The sequence below is a fragment of the Rhinolophus sinicus genome, linkage group LG11, assembly GCF_036562045.2.
Source record: "Rhinolophus sinicus isolate RSC01 linkage group LG11, ASM3656204v1, whole genome shotgun sequence".
Taxonomy (NCBI): Eukaryota; Metazoa; Chordata; class Mammalia; order Chiroptera; family Rhinolophidae; genus Rhinolophus; species Rhinolophus sinicus.
In genome coordinates, this window is record NC_133760.1 from 65,448,808 (window position 1) to 65,475,776 (window position 26,969).

The 26,969-nt window shown below is 34.3% G+C and overlaps 1 protein-coding gene across 9 annotated transcripts in view; it reads right to left on the reverse strand.

The window, feature by feature from the left end:
• Positions 1-26,969, reverse strand: part of MKLN1 (muskelin 1) — a 283,551-nt gene that overhangs the window by 83,044 nt on the left and 173,538 nt on the right. For 8 of the 9 annotated variants that reach the window (XM_074315595.1, XM_074315597.1, XM_074315599.1 and 5 more), the window contains 5 exons: positions 26,749-26,818; positions 19,873-20,015; positions 18,529-18,617; positions 10,058-10,167; positions 6,897-7,089 (listed from right to left, as the gene is read on the reverse strand). In XM_074315595.1, the coding sequence (XP_074171696.1) occupies positions 6,897-7,089; positions 10,058-10,167; positions 18,529-18,617; positions 19,873-20,015; positions 26,749-26,818 (605 nt within the window). Of the gene's footprint in view, positions 1-6,896; positions 7,093-10,057; positions 10,168-18,528; positions 18,618-19,872; positions 20,016-26,748; positions 26,819-26,969 lie in introns of those variants that run through there. The other variant, XM_019751101.2, reaches the window with a different exon arrangement.

Consider the following 26,969-nt stretch of genomic DNA (forward strand, 5'->3'; position numbering starts at 1 on the left):
TTACCAGTAATTCAATCATGTAAATAAATGTTCAAATCAAAAGAAGGCAGAGTAAAAAAAAAAAACCCAACTAAATTTATAGAAGATACTTTTTTAAAAAAAGTGATACAGAAAGGTTGAAAGTAAAAAATGGGAAAAGATAGGCTATGAAAGTACTTAGCAAATGAAAGGCTACGTCTTAATGTAAGACAATTTATACCTTAAGACAAAACATTACTAGAGCTAAAAACACTTCATAATGATTATATATTTAATTCAAAATAAAAGAATTTAAAATTTGTATGCATTTAGAAACACAGCTTCAAAACATATAACGCAAAAACTGACAACTATGAGGAGACAATTCTATAATCATAGTGAGAAGCATTAATACAGTTTTTCTCAGTAATTGAGAAAATCAATATTGGTAAAGAAGATTTATGCAACATGATTAGTACACTGAACCAACTAGACATACATAGAACAGTGCTCCAACAACTAAAGAATTCTATGCAAGTATAAATGATGTTTATAAAAATTGAACAAAGTAAGCCACATAGTGAGTCTCATCAAATTTCAAAGGACTAAAATTTACAGACTGTATACTCTGAACATTATTCATTCATGCTAGAAATCAGTAACAACAACAAAATAACCAGAAAATCTTTATGCATTTGAAAATTGAAAACTATATAACTGGTTCACAAAAGAACCATATCATTTCATAACGAAATTATTGAACTAGATAAAAGTGAAACACAATCTCATAACACAAGTGAAAAATAAGAAAAGGGAAATTAATAACCTTAAGTGCATATATGGGAAAATAACAATGTCTGGAAATTAATAAGCTAAGCATCCATCTCAACAGCAAATTAATTCCAAAGAGAGAAAGAAGACAACATTAAACAAAGAGCATAAGTCAAGGACATTAAAAACAACAAAGAATCAACAAATCAGAAAACGATTCCTTCAAAACACCGGTGAACTTGGTAAGATTCTGGCGAGAGTGACAGTGAAGAAAAGAAAAAAGGATTAAATTCATAAATAAGAACGATAAAGAATGAAAAAAGAGACATGTCAAGAAAATACTGTTTACTGCTCAGCAAACAGTAAACAGATAATAAAGGGATATTAAGTATATTTTTATGCCCATAAGTTTAAAACTTTAAGTGACACTGACAAATTGCTAGAAAAATATAACTTGTCAAACCAACCAAACAACTATCCTGAATAGTACTAAAACATTTAAAGAAATTTAACTGACAGATAAAAAATACTCTCTCTAAGCAAATTCCAAACACAAAGAGAGCTCAATGGTTAAGTTCTACCAAGCATATGAGAAAGAAATAATTCAAATTTTATACATATTCAGAGAATAGGAAGAAAATGTTAACTCCTCAATCCACGGTGTGAGATTAGCCTTACAATGATACTAAACCTGAAGAGGAAGGTAAGAGAAAGAAAAATTACAAGGCCAATGTTACTAATAAAAATAGTTGGAAGAATTCTAACAAATATTAATTTAGATTCAAAATACACCAAAAAGTATATGACAAAGTTAAGCATATCTGAGGTTTAACATTATAAAATTAATCACCCTGATTTCCTAGATTAGTAAAGTAGGAAAAAAAACATATAACAAAAAGAGAAAAAGTGGTAAAATTCAATATCCATTTATAACACGAAATCTTAACTACCTAGTAATCTGATAGTGGATCTCTAAAAATCCCAGATCAGAAATCATATTTAGCAATGAATGCTGGAAGCATTTCGTTTTACATCATGAACTACAAAAGAAAATCCACTATCATTACATCACCTCAACCTTGTACTAAGTATCCCAGCCAAAAGATTAAATACAAGGGGGGAAAAAGGCATAACGGTTGGAAAGAAAAATATGTCATTATGCATAAGTATTTTCAACTGAACAAAAATGAAAAACCCAGCATAGTAAAATTTGTATATAGAGCTAATATCATGTTCAGAGGGAAATTCTTGATATTAAATGCCTACATTAGAAATAAACTACGGACCTTGGGTTCAAAGACGATTTTATGAATTTGACTTCAAAGGCAAGGGAAGTAAAAGCTATAAAATAAATGAACAAGGCTATATCAAACTAAAAAGCTTCTGCACAGTAAAAGAAACAATTGACAAAATAAAGAGGCAACCAACTGAATGGTAGAAGATTTCTGCAAACAACGCCTCCTATAAGAGGCTAATATCCAAAATATACAAGGAACTCATACAGCTGAACAACAAAAAGACAAGCAATCCAATTAAAAAACGGGCAGAGGACTTGAACAGAAATTTCTCCCAAGAAGACAAACAGCCAACAGATAAATGAAAAAAATGCTCAACTTCCCTAGCTATTAGGGAAATGCAAATCAAAACCACAGTGAGATATCACCTCAAACCTGTTAGAATGGCTACTATCAACAAGACAAATGGTAACAAATGTGTGGAGAAGACAAATGATAACAAGTGTGTGGATAACAAGGCTGTGGAGAAAAAGGAACCCTCATACACTATTGGTGGGAATGCAGACTGGAGCAGCCGCTACGGAAGGCAGTGTGGAGGTGCCTCAAAAAATTAAGAGTAGAATTACCATATGACCTAGCAATCCCTCTCCTGGGTATCTACCCAAAATATCTGTAAACATTTATCCCGAAAGATATATGTACTCTGATGTTCATTGCAGCTTTATTTACGGTGGCCAAGACATGGAAACAACCACAATGTCCTTCGATAGATGACTGGATAAAGAAGATGTGGTATACATACACAATGGAATACTATTCTGCCATAAGAAAAGATGAAATAGTGCCATTTGTGACAACATAGATTGGATCTTGAGATTATTATGCTAAGTGAAACAAGTCAGACAGAGAAAGTCGAGAACCATATGACTTCACTCATGTGGGATATAAAACTGAAAGCAACAAAGGAACAAGACAAACAAATGAAGTAAAAACTCATAAACACAGATAACAGTTTAGTGGTTACTATTGGGTAAGGGGGGAGCAGGAATGATAGAAAAGGATAAAGGGGATCAAATACATGGTGATGGAAGGAGAACTGACTCTGGGTGGTAAGCACACAATGTGATATATAGATGATGTATTATAGAATCATACACTTGAAATCTATGTAACTTTACTAACCATTATCACCCCAATAAATTTAATTTAAAAATGCCTACATTATAAAAGGATTTCTATTAATGGCCTCAGCTTTCATTTTAAGAAAACAGAAAAGAACAAATTAAAACCAAAGCGTGTAAAAGAAAGGAAATAATAAATATAAAGGCAGAAATCAATGAAATATAAAAAGAGTAAAAAAAAAGGAAAAAAAAAAAACACCCCACAAGACAAAACAAAGAAACCAAGAGCTGTTTTCTTAAAATTAATAGACCTAACCAGACTACTAAGGAAAGAGACAAAAGTTACCAATATCAAGAATAAGATATGATATAACGGTATTAAAAGAATAGTAACAGAATTATTAACAACTTCATGCCAATAAATCCACCTATTTAGATGAAATGAACAGATTCTTCAAAGGCACAATCTACCAATGCTCACCCATAATGTGAATAGCCGTACAGATATTAATGATACTAAATTTGCAGTTAAAAACCTTGCCATAAAGTTAAATCCAACAAGATTTGAGACGTCACTTTAAAAACGTTTAAGAGAGGGAAACAGGCCTACAGTGGAATTAATAACCACTGCATAAACCAAGGGATGAGAAGAAACAAAAAGGGGGGGAGAGAGGAAAAATAAGAGGCGAGAGGGAATAGAGGGAGGGAGAAATTTAAAGAAGGTAAAAAGGAAGGGATGAAAAGAAATAAAGACCTCACGTTGAAACTCTAGGAAACACTTGAACTAGTAAGCCTGTTAGAGTGTTATTAAATAAGTTTTACCCCATCCTTATCTCACAAAAGTAAGCTTGCATGTCTTAGGAAATCAGACAAACACTGCAAAGGAAGGATATCTTTGAGAATTTCCTGTTCCTAGGTAATTACTTTTCCCCATCATCACTGGATTCTACCTTTTCCCCCAGGCATTGTTAGAGAGGAAATAGCAAAGATTGGTTCAGGAATCACCCACCCCTAATGAAACTGAATGTAAACGTAGAGATGTTTCTAGGCAAATAGGAAGCCTATGAGAGACACTTTCTTCAAATACAGACCATACTTGAAGAGAGTAGTAATACATTACATAGACCAAAAGTAAGTTTTGTTTCTTCCATTAAAGATGTTCGCTAGAAGATGGTTTTGATTCCCTAGATTTTCTTTCCTATTTAGCAAGCAGGAACTCCTTGCCCTTCTCTGCTATGTTTTTAGTGGAACAGAAGCCAAAAAAAGTCTGCAGTGTTTACTTCCTTATTTGTCCAACAAATTATCATCAGTGAAGTCAGCAGCAAACTGAACAACCCTGGAAGGAATGTTTATTAACTAAACACTGTTGCAAGCCAGTTGAGTACAAAAAATAGGACTTGGCTCTAAGTCTCAAGAATCCTTACTACCAATTTAACTTGGTTCCTTCCTAGCGCCAGAAGGGTAAGTTAAGTCTCTGTAGTAGCAGAGTTAGACACGATTTTACCATTTTCTCTTAAATGACTATATTGCTAAAAAGACAGTTTTGAAACATGTAACTGTTTTTAGCCAAGTAATTGTTAATACATAGAGTTGTCAGTGCATTTTGTTGCTGTTATTATTATTGTTTACCTTAAAATATTACGTTTTATAAAGATAAGGATTTGAAACAAAACAAAAAAACCTATAAAATTACCTATAAAATTTGAAGGAATTCTTCAAAATGGCATACATACGTATGTACTTTCACGGATGGCATTTTAATGGTTTGGGAAGAGACTGATTATCATACTTATTCTATTTGTTTATATTTCAAAGTATACTCTACTTCAAACATAGTCATTTATTTGCATGTATCATTACCAATAAATAAGCAGTAACAATGCACAAGGCTGAGAGGCAGATTTGTTATTATAACTCAACAGAGTTAGAAGCAACTCACTGTAAGTTTAAATAGGCAGGCAGTACTGGTTCTGTTTTCTTCTGTTGTAAACTAGTCAACCAATATCTACAAATGAGTACCTAATAATATTGAATAAGTGGTAAGATTAAAATATATGAAAGCAGAGCATTGAGAAAGTCTATATTCTTTATTTCTTTCTGTAAAAAGATTCACCAAATTTCATTCCACAAGTTTCATATTGAGTGTTCAGCTGTTTTTACTCACAATGCTTCTGCCACCAAATGTGTGGGGTTTTTTTCTTACATCAACCATTTCTCCAATTCTTTGACACCACCTGGGTATCCAACCATTCAGTTTAATTCTGACACTACGTGGAGTTGGCTGACTCCACAAGTTAAAAGGCTCAGTTCCATAAGACAATCCGCCCTTCAGACGCTGAGCACAAGTCCTGGAACAGCCATACTTCCAACCTACCAGCTATAAACCAGGGGCTCCCACCAGCCTCCCCTCAGGTGCGGTAATTCACTAGAGTGATCACAGAAGTGAGGAAAATGCTTACTTGTTCTTACTGGTGAATTATGAAGGCTACAACCCAGGAACATCCGGATGGAAGAAAGGCACGTGGCAATGTACTAGGGTGCAGGTGTGCTGGTGTGTGTTGGGGTCGGGGTGTGTGTCTGTCTGTCTTTCTCCCCCCCCCCCATGCCACCCTCCCAGCACCATGATGTGCTCACCAAACTGGAATCTCTCTGAACCCTGTTGTTTAGGGTTTTAGGGGGAGGTTCCATTATGTAGGCATGATTGGTTAAAACACTGGTCATTGGTGAACTCCATCTCTGACCCCTCTCTGCTCTTCAGAGGTCGTGGGGGGGGAATGGGCGTGGGAGGTGGGGGGGAAGGGGGTGAGAGGTGGGGGGAAAAGGGGGTGAGAGGTGGGGGGAGGGGGGAGCGGTGGAGGGGGAGGGGATTGAGAGGTGGGGGTGCTGAAAGTTCCAGCCCTCTTAATCACACGGTTTGGTCTCTGGAGATCTGAAGCTATGTAGGGACCCCAGCCACCAGTTATCTTAGCATACAGGACACTCTTTTCCCTCCGCAGATGCCAAGGGTTTTAGCAGCTGTGTGCCAGGAACTGGACAAAGATCAAATATTTATTTTTTATTATACCACAAGCACCAGCGCTGTGCTTTGAGATCACGAAAGTCACTGTGGGAGATTTTTTAAAAGGATGCCATTCTATAAAGCAACAACAGAGATCCTTTCTTAAAATAATAAAACATGTCAGACCTTAACTATTCAATCGGATGTCATCCTCCAAAACAATTAATTATCTTGCAAGGTTATATTATGTTCCACCATTCACATTTCTTTCAAAATCAGAATATAGGCCATCCAAGAATATCAGCAATTATGTAGCATTCACACCACACAGAAGATGTTTGCAATTTACAGCTCCTCGTTCATTCGAATTACCTACTAATAACATTTTTTGGCTTAGTCAGCCATCCTCCTCCCCAAATTATACTACTGAAAAATGACAATTTGTTACCAACAAAAATACATAAAGGAACAGGCACTAATACTGAAGGTGACATTAAAAGCCTTTTTCTAACGTGGTTTAGCACTAGTCAGTGTTAGTGTCTATATGTGCATGGTTTCCCAAGATGACAAATTAGATTTAGAGATGTGAGTTCAATGTGTTTCTTTTTGTTTTTTAAGTCTCATTACATTACGGACCCTAATAAAAGAAATCCCTAACCCAAGGAACTAACAGTCTTTCCAGAGTAAAAAGACAGGAAGGAAAAAAAAAAGAAACTAGTAATGGGGATAATCCTACATTCTTCTTAAAAAACTGTTTCTTGTATATACTTAAAATCACCCGAATCAATCCAGGTTTACGTGTGTATAACATACCATTTACAGCTTTTTCAATTAGCTCTTCACAAGCATCAAAATCACCCTTCAACACCAGTTTATCGTGCAGATCTGTTAGCATGGGATGCTCCAGGGCAATCTTGGTTTTCTTCTGCAGTGACTCGAAGGCTTCCGTATAGTTGTGCTGTCGAAAGTGTTTTAGGCAAAGGCGAATGGCTTCCTGTTCACGGTACTACTGGAACACAAGAAAAGTGTGAAAAGAAGAGATTTGCTTAGTTATTACTATAGGAAATAATAAGTGACGCCTAATCTAAAGGGAGCATTTACTATGTGCTAAGCATTATACTAACCCTATTCATTAGTATCGTTATTTCCGCTTTTAAATGGCAAACCTTACACTTAGTCAATTGTATTAACTTGCCAAAGGTCACAAAGTATGTAGCAGAAAATGATATGAAAGAGATAATGATATACAGATATATTATCTATATATATATATACATACAAGTATGTATTTCATAAACATGAAAGATATAAAAAGATGAAAGCAGACCTAGAGCCTGAACTTTCAAGAAAAGCAGAAAAACTGTTTATCAAAGCCTACTTAAGACTGCAAAAATTATAATTTTCATAGTTTTTACTAGTCCGATTACACTGTTGGTACTGAAAACAGAAAAGCCATTAAATAATGTACATAAATTATACTTTTCGTTCTTGGTTCTTAGTATTACCACTTGAATGATAAATATTATCAAATATTTATGTATTTCAAATTCACAAACAGGTTTTATGACTCAAAATCATCAGAGACTATTTAAATTTTATATTTTTTTCTAAATTTGGGCTACCTCATCTATTAAACAGCAATAAGTAAAAATCTCAATTAACTAGAATCCAAAAAGAGGAATGTTTAGTTTACTAACTCTTTCCCATAATAGGATGAATGCAAAAAATATAAGCTCATATACAGAATTTAAAACAATAAAACAATAGTGACTTCAAGAATATGTTGAGCTTTCCACAAATTTTCTACATAAGAATAAAATAAACTGATGACACAGAAGCAGTACATGCCAACCAAACAAAAATATGATTTAATTGTAAGCAATATCCTTTAATAAATCAAGAAAATAAACTACTACCTTTCAGGAAGATTGACAAGACTTGAAACACAAGTCAGTTTATAGTTGGCTGGTATTCTTTTTTTATTAATAAAAAGTTATCAAAATACTTTTTCCTTAAACACTACAGTTAACCAAGATTTTCCCTTATCCTATATCCAAACTAATTTAACATTATTATTTTCTTTCCCTTGACCTGTATGTAAAGATTTATCATACCTATCTAGAACCGCACTAAACAGTAATACCTTTTTAATTATGTTGACTTTAAATAAAAGTCTGAATCACATCCACATTTTAAATTTTCCATCAGGCTGTATATAGATACATAGTAGGAGAGGACTTATGAAATAACAATTTTAATGCTTCAAAAAAGGACTGAAAATCAAAGGGTGAAGATTTTAATTTCCAGAGGTTCATAAGACAGTGAAAAGTGAGTATGATTGAACAATTTTAAGTTTTCAAATATAATCTCTCCACAATGTTGAGGACATAGGTGAAATTTGCAACTCCCTGCAATATCAAGAGATTTGTGCAAATATATTAAAGAAAACACACATATACATATCATAGGCTAAAGGGAAAATTTTAATTAATTATCAGAGGACATAAGCTTTTTTTTTAAAGAACCACATTTAGAAGATTTTAAGCATATACTATCTATTATGTGCATAACACTGTAAGATGATTTTCAATGTTTAAAAATATCGTATCTAACTTGCAGGAACTTACAATGTTATAAGAAATCCAAAAATATATGATAAATACAGAAAATACTAAAAGTCACCCTTTATTTTAAATTGAATATAATGAAATGCCAAAAACAAATTACTGTGTTTCCACGAAAATAAGACCTAGGAGACCATCAGCTCTTTTGGATGAGTCTTTTGGAGGAAAAATTAATATAAGACCCGGTCTTATATTAAAATAAGACTTATATAATATAAGACGTGGTCTAATGTAATGTAATATAATAGAATATAATTAATATAATACCAGGTCTTATGTAATATAACATAACATAATACCAGTATAATATAATACTAGGTCTTATATAAGACTGGGTGTAATATTAATTTTTCCTCCAAAAGATGTATTAGAGCTGATGGTCCGGCTAGGTCTTATTTTAAGGGAAACATGGTAGTCAAACAGAAAGTTCCTCAATTAAGCTGACCAGAAAAGAACTGAAATTCCATTTTAAAAACCTTACAAAGACCTACATTGCTACCCAATCTCCTATGAGTAGATCAGTTTACCCCTTCTTGCAAATAAAATACCAGGAACTGGTGATTAGACTAAAGCTTTATCACCATGACAAGGAAGAGAGTCCCACCCTCAGAAAAAAAATTATCCAAGAGTCAAATAAATAAACATTAAAAAGAAAAATGAAGTATATAATAGGTGTTCAAAAAACCCCAAAAGACCTATTTCTTAGTAATTTAAATTCACATTTTTCAGGCTGTATCTACTGTATAAAATTGACCTATGAATAAAACTGTTAAATATAATTTTTATTCTTCCTGTAAGCACAAGATCATAATATTTATAGAAACTATTTCAAATTCTTTAAAAGGAAAAGTAAAAATTTCTACTTTAATCAACACAAACACAATAGCGGGATGTATTATAAAAGCAATTTAGAACCACAACTACCCCACTAAAAACTGTGTTGAAATATTTCTATCAATATAACTTAAAAACAAAACTCTGGGCCATATGGATATAATAATATAATGGAAGACTCTGGAATCAGAATGCCTGAGCTTATATACTGGCTTGAACACTTTACAACTGTGTGACCTTAGGCAAAATACTTAACCTCCCATTGCTCCATTTCATCATCTGTAAAATATGGATAGTAATTATACTAATCTCAGCGTGGTAATGATTAAATAAGTTATAAAGATTGCTTAAAAGCTGACGGAATGTAAATGCTTAATAACTGTTAGTTGATTAATCATAATGATTATCACTACTCTCAGTATTTTAAATTATTCTCAATGAAGACAAGAGACTGACACAATTCTTCCTTTACAGTCAACAGAAACACACAAGCAGGGTTGTTAAATACAGTCCTACCTTGCTATACCAGTTGAGACAGGGTTGTACTACATCAGGATCATCAATGCCACTAAGTTCAACATACCAGATGCTAAAGTTAAAGCTGGGTCCCCAGGATAAGAGTGGAACTTTGGGGGAGGAAAAAAAAAAGAAAGAAAGAAAAAAAAGAAAAATTAACATAGTTCAAATAAAACTTCAGCAAAGTAAAATCACTATTCAAGCCTATTTGGATTCATTCAACAAATTTTGTGAACACTTTCTGTATGCCTAGCACTGAACTATTAGGTGCCGAACCTACAGTAGCAAAAAGAAACATGACCCATGCTAGCATGAAGTTTCTTTAATTATAAAAACATTGTAAGATCAATTCAAAGTGGTCACTCATAAATCCTCCCCAAAACAGGAGAGGGCTAGATGATTTTCGCAGGCAAACTTTACCAAACCCACAAGAAACAAATAACTATTATGTAATTTAAACTATATCAGAGGACAGAAAGAGACTGAAAGTTCAATTCCTTACCGTATTAATAGTCCTAAAAACAAAACCAGAAGAAAAAGGATTGAACGCCAATCTCGGCTATGAGACTATATTCAAAATTAAAAAAAAAAAAAAAAAAAAAGGCGCAAAAAAAGTCTAGGTTTTAACTGTAACTAAATAAAGTTCATTCCAGGAATGGAATGATGGTTCGATAATAGGAGAGCTATTTTAAAACAATTCACAATGTTAACAAAGTAAAAGAGAAACTAATTTGATCACCTCAAATGGTGCTAGGAGTAAACTAATAAAATTTACTTTTTACTAGTCTTAAAAAGCTTTTAATACATAAGAAATAAAAGGTAAATCAAAATTTTCTTAGCTAGTTTTTTTTAAAAAAGTTATCAAAAACCTCAAAAATACCTAATGGAGAAACAGTAAGTATTGCCTCTCAAGTCAGGAACAAGCAAAAGAGGCCCAGTATCTCTATGAAATATTATATGGGAGATCTTAGCCAATGCAATAAAGAAAAAAAAAAGGAAATTAAGAAAAACTATTATCACTTGAAGATGATATTGCTATCTACCTAAAAAAATTCAAGAAATTCAATTGAAAAACTTTTAAAAATGTACATGCAAGGTAAACATGAAAATCAACTTTCCCTGCACCTATAATAACCAACTAGAAAATATAATGGAAAAAGGCCCCTTTATAACAGCAAAGACAGTTAAGATCCATTTAATAAAATACAAAATTTTAGTTAAGAACTGAATAAATGAAAAGACATACTATGTTCCTAGATGGGAAAACTCGATGTTGTAAAAATGTCAATTCCCCTCAAATTCATTATAAATTTAATGTAATCTCAATCAAAATCCCAATGGCAAATATCCATTTTTTTCTTGACATGTAACTGAACAAGTGATCTGAAAATAAGCAACACAAGAATACCCAAAATAATAAGAAAATAAACATACTAAAAAGATATAGCAATTATAAGTTTGATGGTGAAGGAAAAGGGAGGTAATCGCTGGAAAAGTGTATCCAAACATCTCTTAAGGAGTCAGAGGAATTTAACGTAGGATGAGACAACATTTCCCATCAGGAATGACAGAACAGAGGAGGGTTTTTAACATGTGATCCGTGGGCTCCTGCGGATTTCCAACAGGAGGCCCCATGCAGTCAAAACTGTCTTTCATAATAAGGCCGGGGGGTGGGAGTGTGAGTGTGAGTGTGTGTGTGTGTGTGTGTGTGTGTGTGTGTGTGTGTGTACATTTGCATTGATGGTGCAAAGGCAAAGATGAGTAAAACTGCTGGCACCTGGGAAGTGCCACGGAAAGTAGGAGCACTAAAGTGAACTAGTATTCCTTACTGTAGTACACATCGCACTGTGTTCTGCACCATCACACACTTGCAGTTAAAAAAAACCAATTCATTTAAGAATGTCCTGATGCAGTAAAAACTAATCTTAAATCCCTATCATTAAGTACACACCTTTTAGTATTCTGTGTGACACCGTGGGAGGTCCACATAAAGCACATTTGCTGCAACCAAAGCATGATGGTTACTACAAGGGCCCAAGTGGCCTGTACAGTTGTTAAGAGTTGTGAGCTGAAACAGCCACTTGTCCCCCATCCCCTACAGGATACCACTTTTTCTTAAAAAGAAAGACCATCAATGATTATTTAGATTTGGGTATTTGCCAGACACTTACCTGTCATTTCAAAGAAAACAACTATTTGCTGCCAACGATAGAATGCAAGCTTTCAAGGGAAAATTAGAAATTTTGGAAAATTCATATCCACTGCTGTGAGCCTAACTACTTCCCAATGCTTAAGACTTTTCTGATGACTTCAGTGATGCTAATGAGTGTGATTTTTTAAAAAAATATTCTATAACAAAATGTTTTAACATTTGGAAGATCTGCATAACTCAGTGCATCGTATTTCCTAAACGACCAATGAATGATGTCACAAAACCATGCATGGGTAAAAGACTCATTCAAAATGCAAGAAAGGCCAGTGGATCTTAATGTAACACTAATACGGTTCAGAGTAAATGATGCAATTACCTTTAAGAAACTAACACTTGTCAAATTTTGATTAAGTATCAAAACAGAATGTCCATTATATCTGACATCAGGGCCACTAATTTCAAAGTCCACCGCTCTTTTTTAGAATTATTGGCCCCAATGAGGAGCTAAGATGTAGTAGACACATTTGCATACTGTCATCTAAAGAAAGCTGTGTGAGTGATGACAGACACAGGCTGCAGCAACCAGCCATTAAGACGCATGAAGGGCTCCTGGGATGCTTCATATGGCTTTCAGTTTACATATGCAAATAAAATTTTCAGAAAGTTTTGTATCAATGAATACTAAATCATCATCATTGTTTCGGCATTCATTTCTTTATGGAGCAGTACCATTTTAAAAGTTCATCTACGGTATCACAGCAATAACCATCAAGTAGTGTTTTTAAGAGAATAAAACAATTATAAACCCAAGGTCCCAAGAACATAGTTTATAAGTGTAACCAGACATCTAACATTAATTAGAGATCTGAAATCCATTCTCAAGATCAATAAAATCAGGAGGAAAAAAAAATCTTCCATTATATCCATTCAAGTACCAGTAAAATGTTCATTTATTAAAACCTTTCGAGCAATTGTGTTTTACTGAGATTTCTTCTATATACCTGATGGCCCAACAGAATATTTCTAGAATAAAATTAGTTCTAATTCTGAACACCTTTCAAAGAATGCTGTGGGAAGGGAGGTTAATTAGGAAGCTATCTCATGAGAACACCATATATTACAGATGAACGAAGAACATGCAGTTGACCCTTGAACTGTACGGGGCCTGATCCGCCGGCAGTCAAAAATCCACATGTAACTTCTGGCTCCCCCAAATTCCAGTCACCCCTTGGTATCCTTGGAGCAATGGTTCTAGGAACCCCCACAAACACCAAAATCTACAGATGCTCAAGTCCCTTATATAAAATGGTATAGATGAATGCATACAGTTGGCCTTCTGTATCCGTGGATTCCCAACTGCTAACTGAAAATACAGTTTTTTGATCCACAGTTGGTTAAGTCCTGGAATGTGAAATCCGGGGATACAGAGGGCTGACTGCACGTTTATTGAAAAACTTCACGTGTAGGTGGACCCACGTCGTTCAAACTCACGTTGTTCAAGGGTCAACTATAGTTAATTTTTAACAGATTGAAGGGACATATACAGAATGAGCAGAATGATGTATACCCATTTTTAATTTTAACAATATTTGGTGGTATTAACAACACTAATAATGCATATCAGACATAGTATGTATACGTCAGAAATCTAAATGTGAATTGCAGCTTCAAGCACACATTCTTTATTCCCCAGTAAGAGATACCTTTGCTCCCATCTCAGATAAAAAGATTAGAAATTCCTGATACACATTCCTGAGGTTAAGAGTTCGTTTCCTCAGATTCGACCACCATTTTTCCCCTTGGGAAAATGAGACACAGATATGATCAGGATCAGTGCTCCCATCCTTTTTCATAATGGCATGCATAGAAAATGCTACTTTTATGACACACAGGATACTAGGATGCAGGCTCCTGCTGCTCTAGGATTGGGGGGCGGAGGGGTCAACATCTCAACATAATGAAACACATCTGTGACACATCCAATGTGCTTTCGCAATATCACGTGGCAAACTCTTGTCTAGATGGCTAAAATAGGCATGACAGGATGCTAGCAACTGTAAGATCAGGTTCCAGAAGACCCTAAAAATCCAAGATGAACCATTCTGAAAGAGTGCATCTACCAGTATTCTACTGTAGAAATAATTAGCAGGATAAGTACACAAAGCACTTAGCACAGTAACTGGCACATAGTAAGTGCTCAATAAAAGATAACTACTACTGTTATTATTAGCTGTTATTAGTGTATTAATTTTCCTTTTAATAGTACACTTTTAAAATGTTACCTTTCCACATGTTCTCATGAAAAGCCACAACCAGGGCACCTCCCCACCCTTCCACCCCCAGACTTAGGACTCATCCTACACTTCTAAACACTCCTAAGAATCCAGAATGCAGGCTGAAGCCAGAATGCAGGCCAAAGCTTCTCCCTGAAATCTCCACAACCATCCAGGCTGTGACAACCCCAAAACTTCACAAAACTCCAACTCATCCCATCTACCAAAACCCAGGACCCCAGCCCCCGAATCTTTCCAAGAGTCCAACCAAGCCCCTCCTCTGCCCCTATTACACCTTACTAATTTCCACACACAGCTACTATCTTGACTATGAATCACGATGTAAACCCCTCTGGTCATCTGTAACCAGTACCCTCCACTTAGGTTTTCTCTCATCTGATCTAATTTCCCAGAGGAAGTTTTCCTTTCCAAATTTTTAAGCTGCTCTCTCGAATCTAGTCTCCCAATTAATCATTCTCCTCTACTAATTTTCCTTTTACTTACAGGCCTTATTGCAACCAAGCTTCTTTTAAGGTCAACTCTCAACTCCACATTAAGTCCTGTCAAAAACATCACTCAAAATGAGCTCTTTGCCTTTTTTGTGCCATGAACCCCCGATTGGCTTTTCAGTGAACCCTTTGACAGCCCCCCTCAGATTTAAATGTATAAAGGAAAATACGTAGGATTACAGGACAAGTCAACTGTATTGAAATATAAAATGAAAAGAAAATTATGACTAACACATTAGATAACAAGATCTAGAGGCAAGTCTAATAATTGCCATAATTTCAAAGTTACGAGAATATTTGCCATGCTATAATGTGATGGGAAAAATCTGTAACTTCTATCTTTGACAAGTCACAAGTATTGCTAATGTTATTATGAATGATTGCCTATATTCATTATCGGAAGAAATGCTAAATACATTAGAGGTTAGAGAACATGAAGATGTAACTTTTCTTGCATCAAGTTCATGAAGCCACTGATTAAGCCCTCTAAACAACCTGTAAAATAAACTCCATAAGTATATATACAGCATCTCTAATGAGGCAAGCAGTTTGCTTGGTGCTTTTGAAATTTTAGGAAATAGAAGACAGGGTGCTATCCCCAAAGATTTCACAATCTACCTGAGGAAACACAACTTACACATGTCACATAGTAAGAGAACTCAGCTTTTGGAAGTAGACAGACTTAAGTGGGTATCCCATCTTGACGCTTTATTACCTGTATGGTTTTGGACCAGACCTTTAACCTCTAAACTTCAGTTTCCTCATCTGTAAAGTGAGTGTAAGAATGTCTACCTCACAGAGTGTTAGGCGAATGCTTCGTAAACAATAACTACTATTCTTATTACTTCAAAGCAGTACAAGAACATACCCGAAAGCATCTACCAAATGCTATGTTTTTGATCCATCACCTATTTGCTGTGTAGCCTGGGACACATCACGTAACTTCTACCTCTCAGTTTCCTCAACCAAAAAAGTAAAGATTTTATCTGCCAGTATAATGTTCAAACGAGATACCACATGTGAAGGCACTTATAAACTAGCAAAAACAATGAAAATGTAAGAAGTTCTAAATGATTGCTGAAATGACATGATGGTTCAAATTATACTTGTGCATATTCTTCTATAGTACCCAGAACACTACACTTAAGAAGGCATGTAAACAAGAGTTATATAAACATAAGTATAAAAATGCACAAAAAAAGACAATTTGCTTCATAAATATGAGCTTATATTACTTAAACTTACTTAAATTTGGTGTAAGCCAAATTAATGAATATATTATATTCATTATCAATGAAAATGATCCTATTTAGACATCAGTGCATGATTAGAAGATAATCTGTCATTGAGTTAGTCTTGCTCCTGTTCCCCTCCATTGCTGTGCATAATTGAAGACTGACTATATTTAGAAATTGTGTTGTTTATGGATAAACTTTTTAAAAATAAAGCAAGATCTTTCAAACATATCACTATAGCACATAAATGTGAAATATTCAAACACATTTTCTTTCAAGGAGAAATCTAACTACCAACTAGGTAAACAAATAAGTGTTTCATTGAAATGATTTTTAAAGAAAACAGAGGAATAATAAACTAAAAATACTAACCTAACATACAAGCTTTTAATTTGTTTCCTTATATATCATTAAAAAAATAAATTTATCAAGAGAATGTTGGGAAAAGGTTGGAAAGCAAAGATACTGCAGACCACCATCAATATCTTTTAACAGAAAAGTCAGAAATATGAAGTTATCTAAATATTAATATCCAAAATATCAACTGAGTTAATAAGTATCTACAATTATTTGGAAAGCTCTAATGAACATTTTGCCTAAATACCATAAAACTAACCCACTATGGAAAAGAACATCATCATGCCCTATAATTAAAAGGCTGACAAAAAGGGCTGGAAAAGGTCCCATTTCCTGTTTTCAGGCAGCTGAATATATGCTTGCTCCATAAGAGATCTCTGCTGTCTTATACAATTTTAAGGGAAGAAACTATGTGAAACTATGACTATGTGAAACAATCTTTTATTCATCCTTCTTCTAATGAATAATACTAGAAGATGAAGAACTACAGAAACAACAGTAGTATTTTCCTTCAAAGAAAACTAATGACTGTAGGAAATGTACTAAAAAAAGAACTTCAAAAAACAAGAGAACATTTTATTTTGCATGAGTAAGCAAAACAAAAGTTGAATAAGTAGTTTAAAACTGTAAAATATTAATGTATTATGTGAAAATATATTTTTACTGCTTGTACATTTGACATATAAGATTATAGAATTGTTAAAGCTATACACGAGTGTAGAAGAACTGAGGGGTCTGTATGCTGAGGAAAGAATACTCCTCAGTACAAAACAAGAAACAACCAAGAGTTATATTTACTCCAAAAAAAACCCCAAAAAAACGTGCTTGTTCATAAATTCTCACAGGAAAATAGGACATGAATTTTTATTTACAATTATTTATTATAACAGAAACTATAGTTAAAAAAAAAAAAAAGTAGCACACTGGACGGCCCAACCATTGAAATAGTTTTCCCTCTATAAATAGTTTTTATTAAGACCTCAGATATTCTTTTTGCCTAATAGAACTACTTGACTTAATTAAATGAACAGGCCAATTCTTGAGAGAATAACAAACAAGGAGTATGAAGTATACTGCTTGTACCAAAAGAGAAATTTTTCTCCCAAATCAAAACATGGGATTCTGGCTTTTATTATTATTCTTAGAGAAATCTGATTCATTTTAACCCCAATTTTAACATAATATTTTCAAAGGTATGCAATATCGATGGAAATTAAAAGATTTGAGTCCTTAACTTTCTTACTTTCTAAAAACAATAAATCTTATAAAAAAGCCAAAATAACTCTAAAAATACTAATTTTGAAGAGGCATTACAAATACTTTCTTAAGCTAAAACACTTCATAAACAAACACATGCCTTAGGTAGTGTAATATTTTTCAAACATTACTTTGCAACTTATTACTTAGGGTCATGAAATTAGTTTTATGTGTTTAACCAACATTTAACCAAAAAAAAAATAAATACAAAAAAACAGAATAGAAAATAACCATACTGCCTTAAGGAATTCACAGTATTTGATTTCAAAATGTTATAGCTTTAGAACTGGTAAACCTTCCAAAACATAATGCAGGCAATCAAATCACTAGATTTCATAAAACCTTCTAAGAAACTTTCAAATGAGAAAAGATTTAGAAAAGGTCCCACTTGAAATAACTGTCACTTACTCAGAGATTTATAAAGCAGGGGCCAGAAAACGTTTTCTGTAAAGGTTCAAACAGTAAACATTGAGGGCTTTGTGGACTTGTGTGCTCTCTTTCAAGTATTCGACTTTGTAGTACAAAGGCTGACATGATGCAAGCAACCTGAGTGGCAGTGTTCCCATAAAATTTTATTTAAAAAACAACAAGAAGGGGCCCGCAAGATTCATTTAGCCCACAGAGGCTGTAGTTTCCTAACTGATGTTATAAAAAACTGATTTCTTTTCCAGAATGCTAAAAACCTTACCTATTTTAATGAATCGACAGGGAAACATCTGTTCATCAATTTTATGCTTTAAGGTGAATGTTTCTTTGTTATAATCATTCTTTAAGCCACTGTAGAGGAAAACAAAAAGTTACCAAATCTGACTTCATAATTTAGTAAATGCACTAAAACGCAGATCAATATCATACTCAGATTTTAAGGTGAAACCAATGCTCAAAATATACGACCAAGACAATGTAAAGAAGTAGTTGAACATAAGAATATAGGTCAAAACTTATACAGTCACATCAACTGCATTATTATTGTATTCTCCTAATGAAAAATGTTCAATGTTAATTAAAGAACGAAAATGTGTGATGACCTAGTGTCCTTACTGTACAGCTGAACAGAACATAAAATATTCAAGCAGTAAGAAGAAAATTAAAAAACAATTCACACCTGTATCTTACAACTTAACCAGAGCCAAATATTAGAATCTGTCAAAAAATTATTTAATTCTTATTAAGTTGCCAATGTTCCTTTTCAAGGACAACCTGACTCTGTTGGTTTAATAGCATCCACTTTATCCTAAATAAAAATAAACCCGTATCACCTCTCTACATAAACAACTAGGTCTGATACAAATATTTATTGGAAGGTCACCTACCTTCAGGTTGCCTTATGTCCTGAAATACTTTCATGATTTAAATACAGTATAAATGTAACATTTATGTATATAAAGTCCTGTTCTAATGGGACATACCACATCACAAACATATTCTAAAACTCCATGGCTTTATTTGTCCATTCCATTGGCTATCTGATTTTTCATTATTTATGGGGTACATGAACACTTGCTTTCGTGGTGGTCAATGTTGTTAAACCTCCAATTTACTGAGCTCCTTCCAAGTGGTGGTAGATACTGTGCTAGATGTAGTCACATACTTTTTCTCTTTTTAGTCTCCAATTTATAGTAAACTCCCAGAATATTATTTCGGGATTAGTGGAATCAAACTTAATGTTTTGGATAGAATCTATATTTTTATAGCAAAGATTATAGCAAAGATTTTGATTAAAGTTGAAAGTACTTCTGAAGTCATTAACAGTTCAAAAATGAGACTGAAATAAGTTTAAAAAAAAAGCACCAAATTTTTTATTCTTTCATGTTTGGTAACAATATTAACTAGTATCTGGTAGTTAAAAAAAAAAAAAAAGGCTAACTCTAAGCCACAATATCAAAAGAAGGCACTACAAACAGAAAAGTGCAAATATTCTTTTCTCCCTTGAAAGAAAAATCAAACCATTCAGATTTAGCTACAAAGAGACTAAACTAAGACTGCAGGTCGCTTAAAAGAAAATTCTTTCGGCCTCATAATAATAACTCACCTGGACAATAACTCTGTCATATTTTCTTCATTCATTCCACCAAAGACTTTAAATTTCTTCAAATTGCAGACGTGAGTTTTCTCATATTTTCCAAACGTGATATTCTGGACTATAGCAGGCCTTTCAAGCTTCAGAATCAAGTACTAAAAAAAGGAAACAAACAAATTATATCCTCCTCCATGTAAAACAAATATTACTAATTAGAAAACTTTAAGAAAAGTTAAAATTTTGGACTGTTAACAGAAGAACGTATAAGATGTATCCTGTCCATCCTGCACTGGCAGACTTTCTTTTATTAAGGCTATCCTAACACTACCACTTTTTCCCAGGAAACTACACCAACCTGAACACTGTACATGAACCTTGTTCTTTCTCAAGATATCTTTGGCTATTCGTGCTATTTTGTGATTCCATATATATTTTAGGATTATTTGTTCTAGTTCTGAGAATGCCATTGATATTTGAATAGGGACTGAATTGAATTTGTAGATTCCTAGGTATTTTATTCTTTTTGATAAAATTGTAAAGGGGATTATTTTCTAAATTTCTCCTTCTGATCATTCATTATTAGTGTATAGAGATGCAATGGATTTTTGTATATTAATTTTGTATCCGGCTACAGAATTCATTTATTAATTATATTAATGTCTTGGTGGATTCTTTAGGGTTTTCTACATACAGTATCATGTCGTCTGCAGATAGTGACAGTTTTACTTCTTCCTGTCCCATTTGGACGTGTTTTATTTCTGTACCTGCTTGGTGTGGCGAGGACTTCCAGTACCATGCTGAGTAACAGTGGGGAGAGTGGGCATCCTTGTCCTGTTCCTGATCTTAAAGGAAACGCTGAGTATGATGTTAGCTGTGGGCCTGTCATATAGCCTTTTACCATGTTTAGGTAATTTCCTTCTATGCCCACTTTGCGGAGAGTTTTCATCATAAATGGATGTTGAATTTCATCAAATACTTTTTCTACATCTATGAGATGATTGTATGATTTTTATTCTTGGTTTTCTTGATGTGATATACCACATTGTTTTGTGGATAGTGAACTATTAAAATTCCTTTATTATAGAAATTGCATAGGAAAATTGAGATTGCTATTCTTCAGTCATTAATTATTTTTATCCATATCTAATTAACAGGTGTGGTAATACAACTTTTGGTAATTCCAAGTTTCTTAAGAATACAACTGTGTATTAGAGAACAGACTACACAGATAGGCAAAGGAACATTCATATCTCTGTCATTCTCATGAAATCACACTCCCTCCCATTCCTTTCTATTCCTTTCTCTCTTCAGTCATTCTTTCACGTCTTGATTTAAATGTCAGTTTTCCCGGACAACTGGTTAGTTAGGCATAGGGTTGGAACTAGTAAAAATGGGCCTTTACACAATCTGCTGTACACCATCCATCACCCCCCTATGACACCTCTAAATCCTATAGAAAGCATTTGCTTGTATGCATATAATTTTATTAATAACCAAATTGAATTTATTAAAAAGTTACGTAAATAAAATATAAAATCTGTAATCTTTAATAAAACACAACAGTCCGATAGAAATACATCGTCAGTAAAATTTTTAATGTATAATTATGACTTTATTAATAAATGTTATAACTTCCATTTTTGCAACTTTTGAACATCAATGCTGAGTAGTGTTACTATTAAACAGTGTTGCCCCATGGTTAAATAGGTTTCCATTATTTTTCATTTGGAGAAATAACTGCCATAGATTTAGTAATAGAAACTGTGAAAAAAACATTAATTAAAAATGAATGTTTCAGCTCAGTTGTGATGCTCTTAACAACAAGGTTGCCGGTTTGAACCCTACATGGGCCCCTGTGAGCTGCACCCTCCACAACTAGATTGAAACAACTACTTGACTTGGAGCTGATGGGTCCTGGAAAAACACACTTAAAATAAATAAAAGTTGAAAAAAAAAAAGAATGTTTTAGAAAAACAATCTTTGACCCTACACATCAACCCTTAATTTTGTTTATATAGGTTTAATTTAAAAATAAAACATAATGAACCACTATGTCTTTACCCAAAGGGGAGTGGGCACCTGCACAGAAAATCAATGAACTAGCACAACAGTTCTTAATTTAGCCACAGAATTAAGCAATGAAAAAAAAATATTTTAATGTTCAAAATTTGTTCACAATTTCAGCCTAGAGATTTTTACAATGTGAGAAACATAATTTTAAAAATTATTTTTAATCATATAAATAATTACAGTTTATAAGAAATAAGGATGATGTAAAGGAGGAAAACACGATAGGGGAAGGTGATGGCAGGGCTTACTGTAGAGCTTTAGATGGTTCTATAAGTAAAAGTGTCTCCGAGGAGCAGAGACTTAAAGGATGAGACAAAATGCATTAGTTTCCTCAGGCTGCCGTTAACAAATTACCACAAACTTGGTGGCTTAAAACAACAGAAATATATTCTCTCACAGTTCTGGAGGCCAGAGGTCTGAAACCAAGGTGTCGGCAGGACCATGTTCTCTCAAAAAGCTCTAGGAGAGGATCCTTCTTTGCCTGTGCCAGTGGCTCCTAAGTGTCCCTGGCGTGTGGTAGCACAACTCCAAGCTCTGCCTCCACTTCTGCATGGCCTTCTTCCTTGTGTGTCTCTGTGTCTTCTCTTTTTCTGTGTCTAATAATGACACTTGATTTAGGGTCCAGCTTAATCCAGGATGATCTCACCTTGACATCCTTATCTTAACTATATCCGCTAAGATATTTATTACAAATAAGGTCACATTCTGAGGTTCTATATCTTTTTTTTTGGTCTGTTTTGTTTTGGGGGTTGGAAGGGAGTACTATTCAACTACTACACATAGCCAGCCATCATAAAGGCTTATGCAAAATGAGTTCTAGGAACTGCTAAGAGGCTAGCATGGTTGAAGCCTCGTAATAAGCAAGGTAAAGAATGGTATATATTGAGATTGAAGAGGTAGGCGGTCACCACGTCATGCACGTCATTCTATGCTATGACACACTGAGACACACACACACACACACACACACAGTGTGCTTTGTGGAGAATGGATAAGAGGAACTGGCAGTTAGAATGCTATTACAGCCTCAGGCAGATATGAGATGATGGAAACTAGGACTAAAATGGTGTGGAGAAGGAGACGATTGGGCAGTTTTAACATATATTTTGGAGAAAGAATGGATGGGATTTAGTAATAGTTGGATATAGGGAGGGGAGACAGAGGTAACAAGGATGATGATTTAGTTTCTGATTTAAATAACAAGGTATTGGGACTATCATTTACTCTGATGGGAAGGACTAGCAAAGAAACTGTTAGGCAGTATGGAAATGAAACTCAAAAAGTCCAGATTATACATCTGTGTATGTCTGTGGATATGTACTAAATCACTAGTTAGGTCCAAATAACTTAGTAAGTATTTATGTCCTGACAATTTAGTACCCATCGGAAAAAATAACAGACATATATTAAAAGAAAAATACTTGTATTTCTCATATAAATCCCACTCATATCCCAACATGAGCTTCAGAGAGAGATGTTTAGGGTTCACTCACTCTGGGGTACCATTCTCAAAACACTCTACACATCCTAGCACCCATGTATACACATATAGTCCTTATTCTGGGAAAAGGAGTAGCTAAGGGTCGTTTTGAGTTTGATTTCCACCCTTCTCTAGAAAACCTGTGCCATTAACTTCCTTATGCGCTTAAGTTGCATACACTAAACGTGATTTAAATTTCTTCCTGACAGAGTAAAGCACTGTGAGCCTCAAACAGTGCACCCTAGTAACTGATGCCTTAGATCCACGCAATCTAATACACAGCCGGCTGGGGCTATTTAATCTAAACTCATTCAAATTTAATAAAATTAAAAATTGCTTTCCTCAGTTGCACTAGCCTTATTTCAAGTGCTCAGTAGCCACCTGTAGCTACAATGTAGATTATAGAATATTTTTATCGCTGCAGAAAGTTTACTGAATAACACTATCCTAGAGGCCACTGGAATATAGAATATTATTTATCCTTATACTAAGGACCCCTAAAATGTTATACTTTTGTATTTCTATTTGTTACTTACATTTTTCTGTCTTCTCCCTCATGACACTGTCAGTTGTCAGCTTGCTGCTCATGTGCCTATCTTTTATAGCTATGTCCCCCACCCCATGCACAAAGTTGCTTCCAGTTTCTGAAACCTGAAGAAATAATTAACCAAATAGAGTAAGATTATATCCAAAGTAGATTCTAGAAAAGGCCCTCAGGACCTAAAATTTTATCATGATGATTTTGGTTTTTCAGAGTCCTCTTTTCCTTTCTTTCTGATTCTCAGACCTCTTCAAGATAGCAAATGAATTGTTAGTTACCGTACAGTTGCTCATTATTTATGGATTCGCCTACTCACTTAAATTTGTAACACCAAAAGCAATACTCGCAGCACTTTCAGTCATTCCCAGATATGCACAGAGCAGCCAAAAAAAAACTGAGTTTCCTGATGCATGCTCTCTCAGCTTCGGTCAAATAAGAGACACTATACGTTTTTGTTTTAGCTCTCATACTATAAACAAGTATGCTTTACATAGTCTATTTAGTGCTACATTTTTTATATTTTTGTGCTTTCTACTGGTGATTTCGCCGTCTAAATTGGTTCCCAATTATAGTGCTGCAGTGCTATCTAGTGTTTCTAAATACAAGACGGCTGCGATGTGGCTTATGGAACAAATATGTGTTAGATAAGCTTCACGAAGGCATGTGTTATAGTGCTATTGGCTGTGAGTTCATTGCTAATGAGTAAACAACATATATAAAATAAGGTCTTTAAAAAGAAACACATATAAGGTAAGGTTAGGTGTTGACTAGCAGATGAAAATGTGACCAGAGGTTCACAGGAACCTACCCCTGTGAGTTATTAATACAATGGAAGATCCAGCAGACTGGCAAAATCTAAATATCAGCCATGGGAAGTGATGGGGACAATACAAGGCATAGTAACTTCATCCACTGCCATTGATGGTATAAATTATACAGTCATTTTATAAAACAGCTTTGCTTTTACCTTACAGAAGTTGAACATATATATACCCTGTAATCCAGCAATTCTACTCCAAGGTATATACGCTAAATAAACTGTTGTACATGTGTCTTAGGCGACAACATACAAGAATGTTCATAGTACGTTGTTCATAATAGCAAAACACTGTTAAAAAACCCAAGAGCCTATCAACTACCAAATGGAGAAATTACATTTTGGCATACTCACCGTGGAATACAAAACCATAGTGAAAATTAACAAGCTACAATTATACTCAGAAGCATTAATAAATATCATAATTGTAAGCAAAAGAAAATGCAAATCACAGAAGATTTATAATGATTCATTTGATATTTATGTAAAATAAGAGCCAGACAAAATTTAAATCATAGGATATTTACAAACATATACATAGCTAACACTGAGAAAATGAGCAACAAAATATGGAATAATAGTTACTGGGATGGGGTTAGAGGACAGACATTAGATGGGGTTCATGGGAGGCCTCAAAAGGTTGTGGTTGTTTTCCATTTCTAAAGATGGTTGATGAGTAAACAGGTGTTTCTTTTATTATTACTCATATTGTATATGTTAAGTTGTCAATATACTTGTATAGTCTTTGGACATATATTTTACAATGAACATTTAAACATCAGGTGATCCAAAAGGTATGCAAAGAGTAAAAAACCATTATAAGAGGAACTATAAGTACAGAGACTACATTTCTAAGAATTACACTGGAATAAAAAAAATATAAAGTTAAGTTTTATTTATCTGCTTTGCCCATCAGAGCATTAATTTCCTCAAGGATATGGTCATAATAAGTGTTAATTAATGCTGAAAGTATGTAACTGAGAGAATGGCGATTTTTAAATTCAGATGACCTCAGACACCACTTGTCAAGGAACGAATTTAGCTCATGGTCCTGACATCATCTAAATATCCTACATTAGTAAAATAATAAAGTATATTAAGTTTATGTTCCCTAAAAGCGAGCCACTGAGTCACTGAGTCAAAAGTCAACTTACTAGTATTTCCTTAAACATACACAGAATGACCTGAGTTTCAGTGCAGTAGATGTTACAACCTCTGCTCAGATCATCGCTTCAACCGGTTACTGCTCAAAACGGTAACAGCACTTAAAACTATTTCATTTTAGTTAAAATTTTCCTCAAATGGTATCAAGAAACTTAATTTTGCATCATTAGTAATCCAGAAAAAGTATTGATTAGATTTTTTTTTTAAATTTTTCTTGGGGAATATTGGGGAACACTGTGTTTCTCCACGGCCCATCAGCTCCAAGTCGTTGTCCTTCAATCTAGTTGTGGAGGGCACAGCTCAGCTCCAAGTCCAGTCATCGTTTTCAATCTTTAGTTGCAGGGGGCAGAGCCCACCATCCCATGCAGGAATTGAACCAGCAACCTTGTTGTTGAGAGCTTGCGCTCTAACAAACTGAGCCATCCGGCTGCCCCTCCGGAAGCTCAGCAGCAGCTGGTTGTCTTCAATCTATTAGTTGTGGAGGGCACAGCTCACTGGCCCATGAAGGAATCGAACCGGCAACCCTGTTGTTAAGAGCTAGCACTCTAACCAACTGAGCCATCCGGGCACCCTATAAGTTAGATTTCAAATGTTCCAGTGGACATTAATAAAAAGCCTGTTTCATCATATCCCATACTGCATTTGTCTATGAAATAAAAATTGTTCAGAAATTGAAACAAAAAAAGAGAAAATAAAAAGTTACCTCACAATTTCAAAGACTGAATAAACTGTTAACGGATTCCAGATAACATACCAGTTAAGTGTCTGCTTAAATTCTGACTTCTAAATGTTATCAGGAGCTACACATAATCTTACCTGGGGAGGATAGTTGCTCTCTGAAGACCACCTTGAAGATTGGTCATTTGGTTTATCCACTAAAATATTCCTGAGATAAAGAAAAGTATAGCAATTAATTAAAAAAAAACACCAAGCTAACATGAATATGCAAAAAGAGGAATAATCTACCAGATGCTAAAATTATTAAAGTTACATAATGTCTGGAACTTGAACAAGAAAATAAAATAAAACAGAATAAG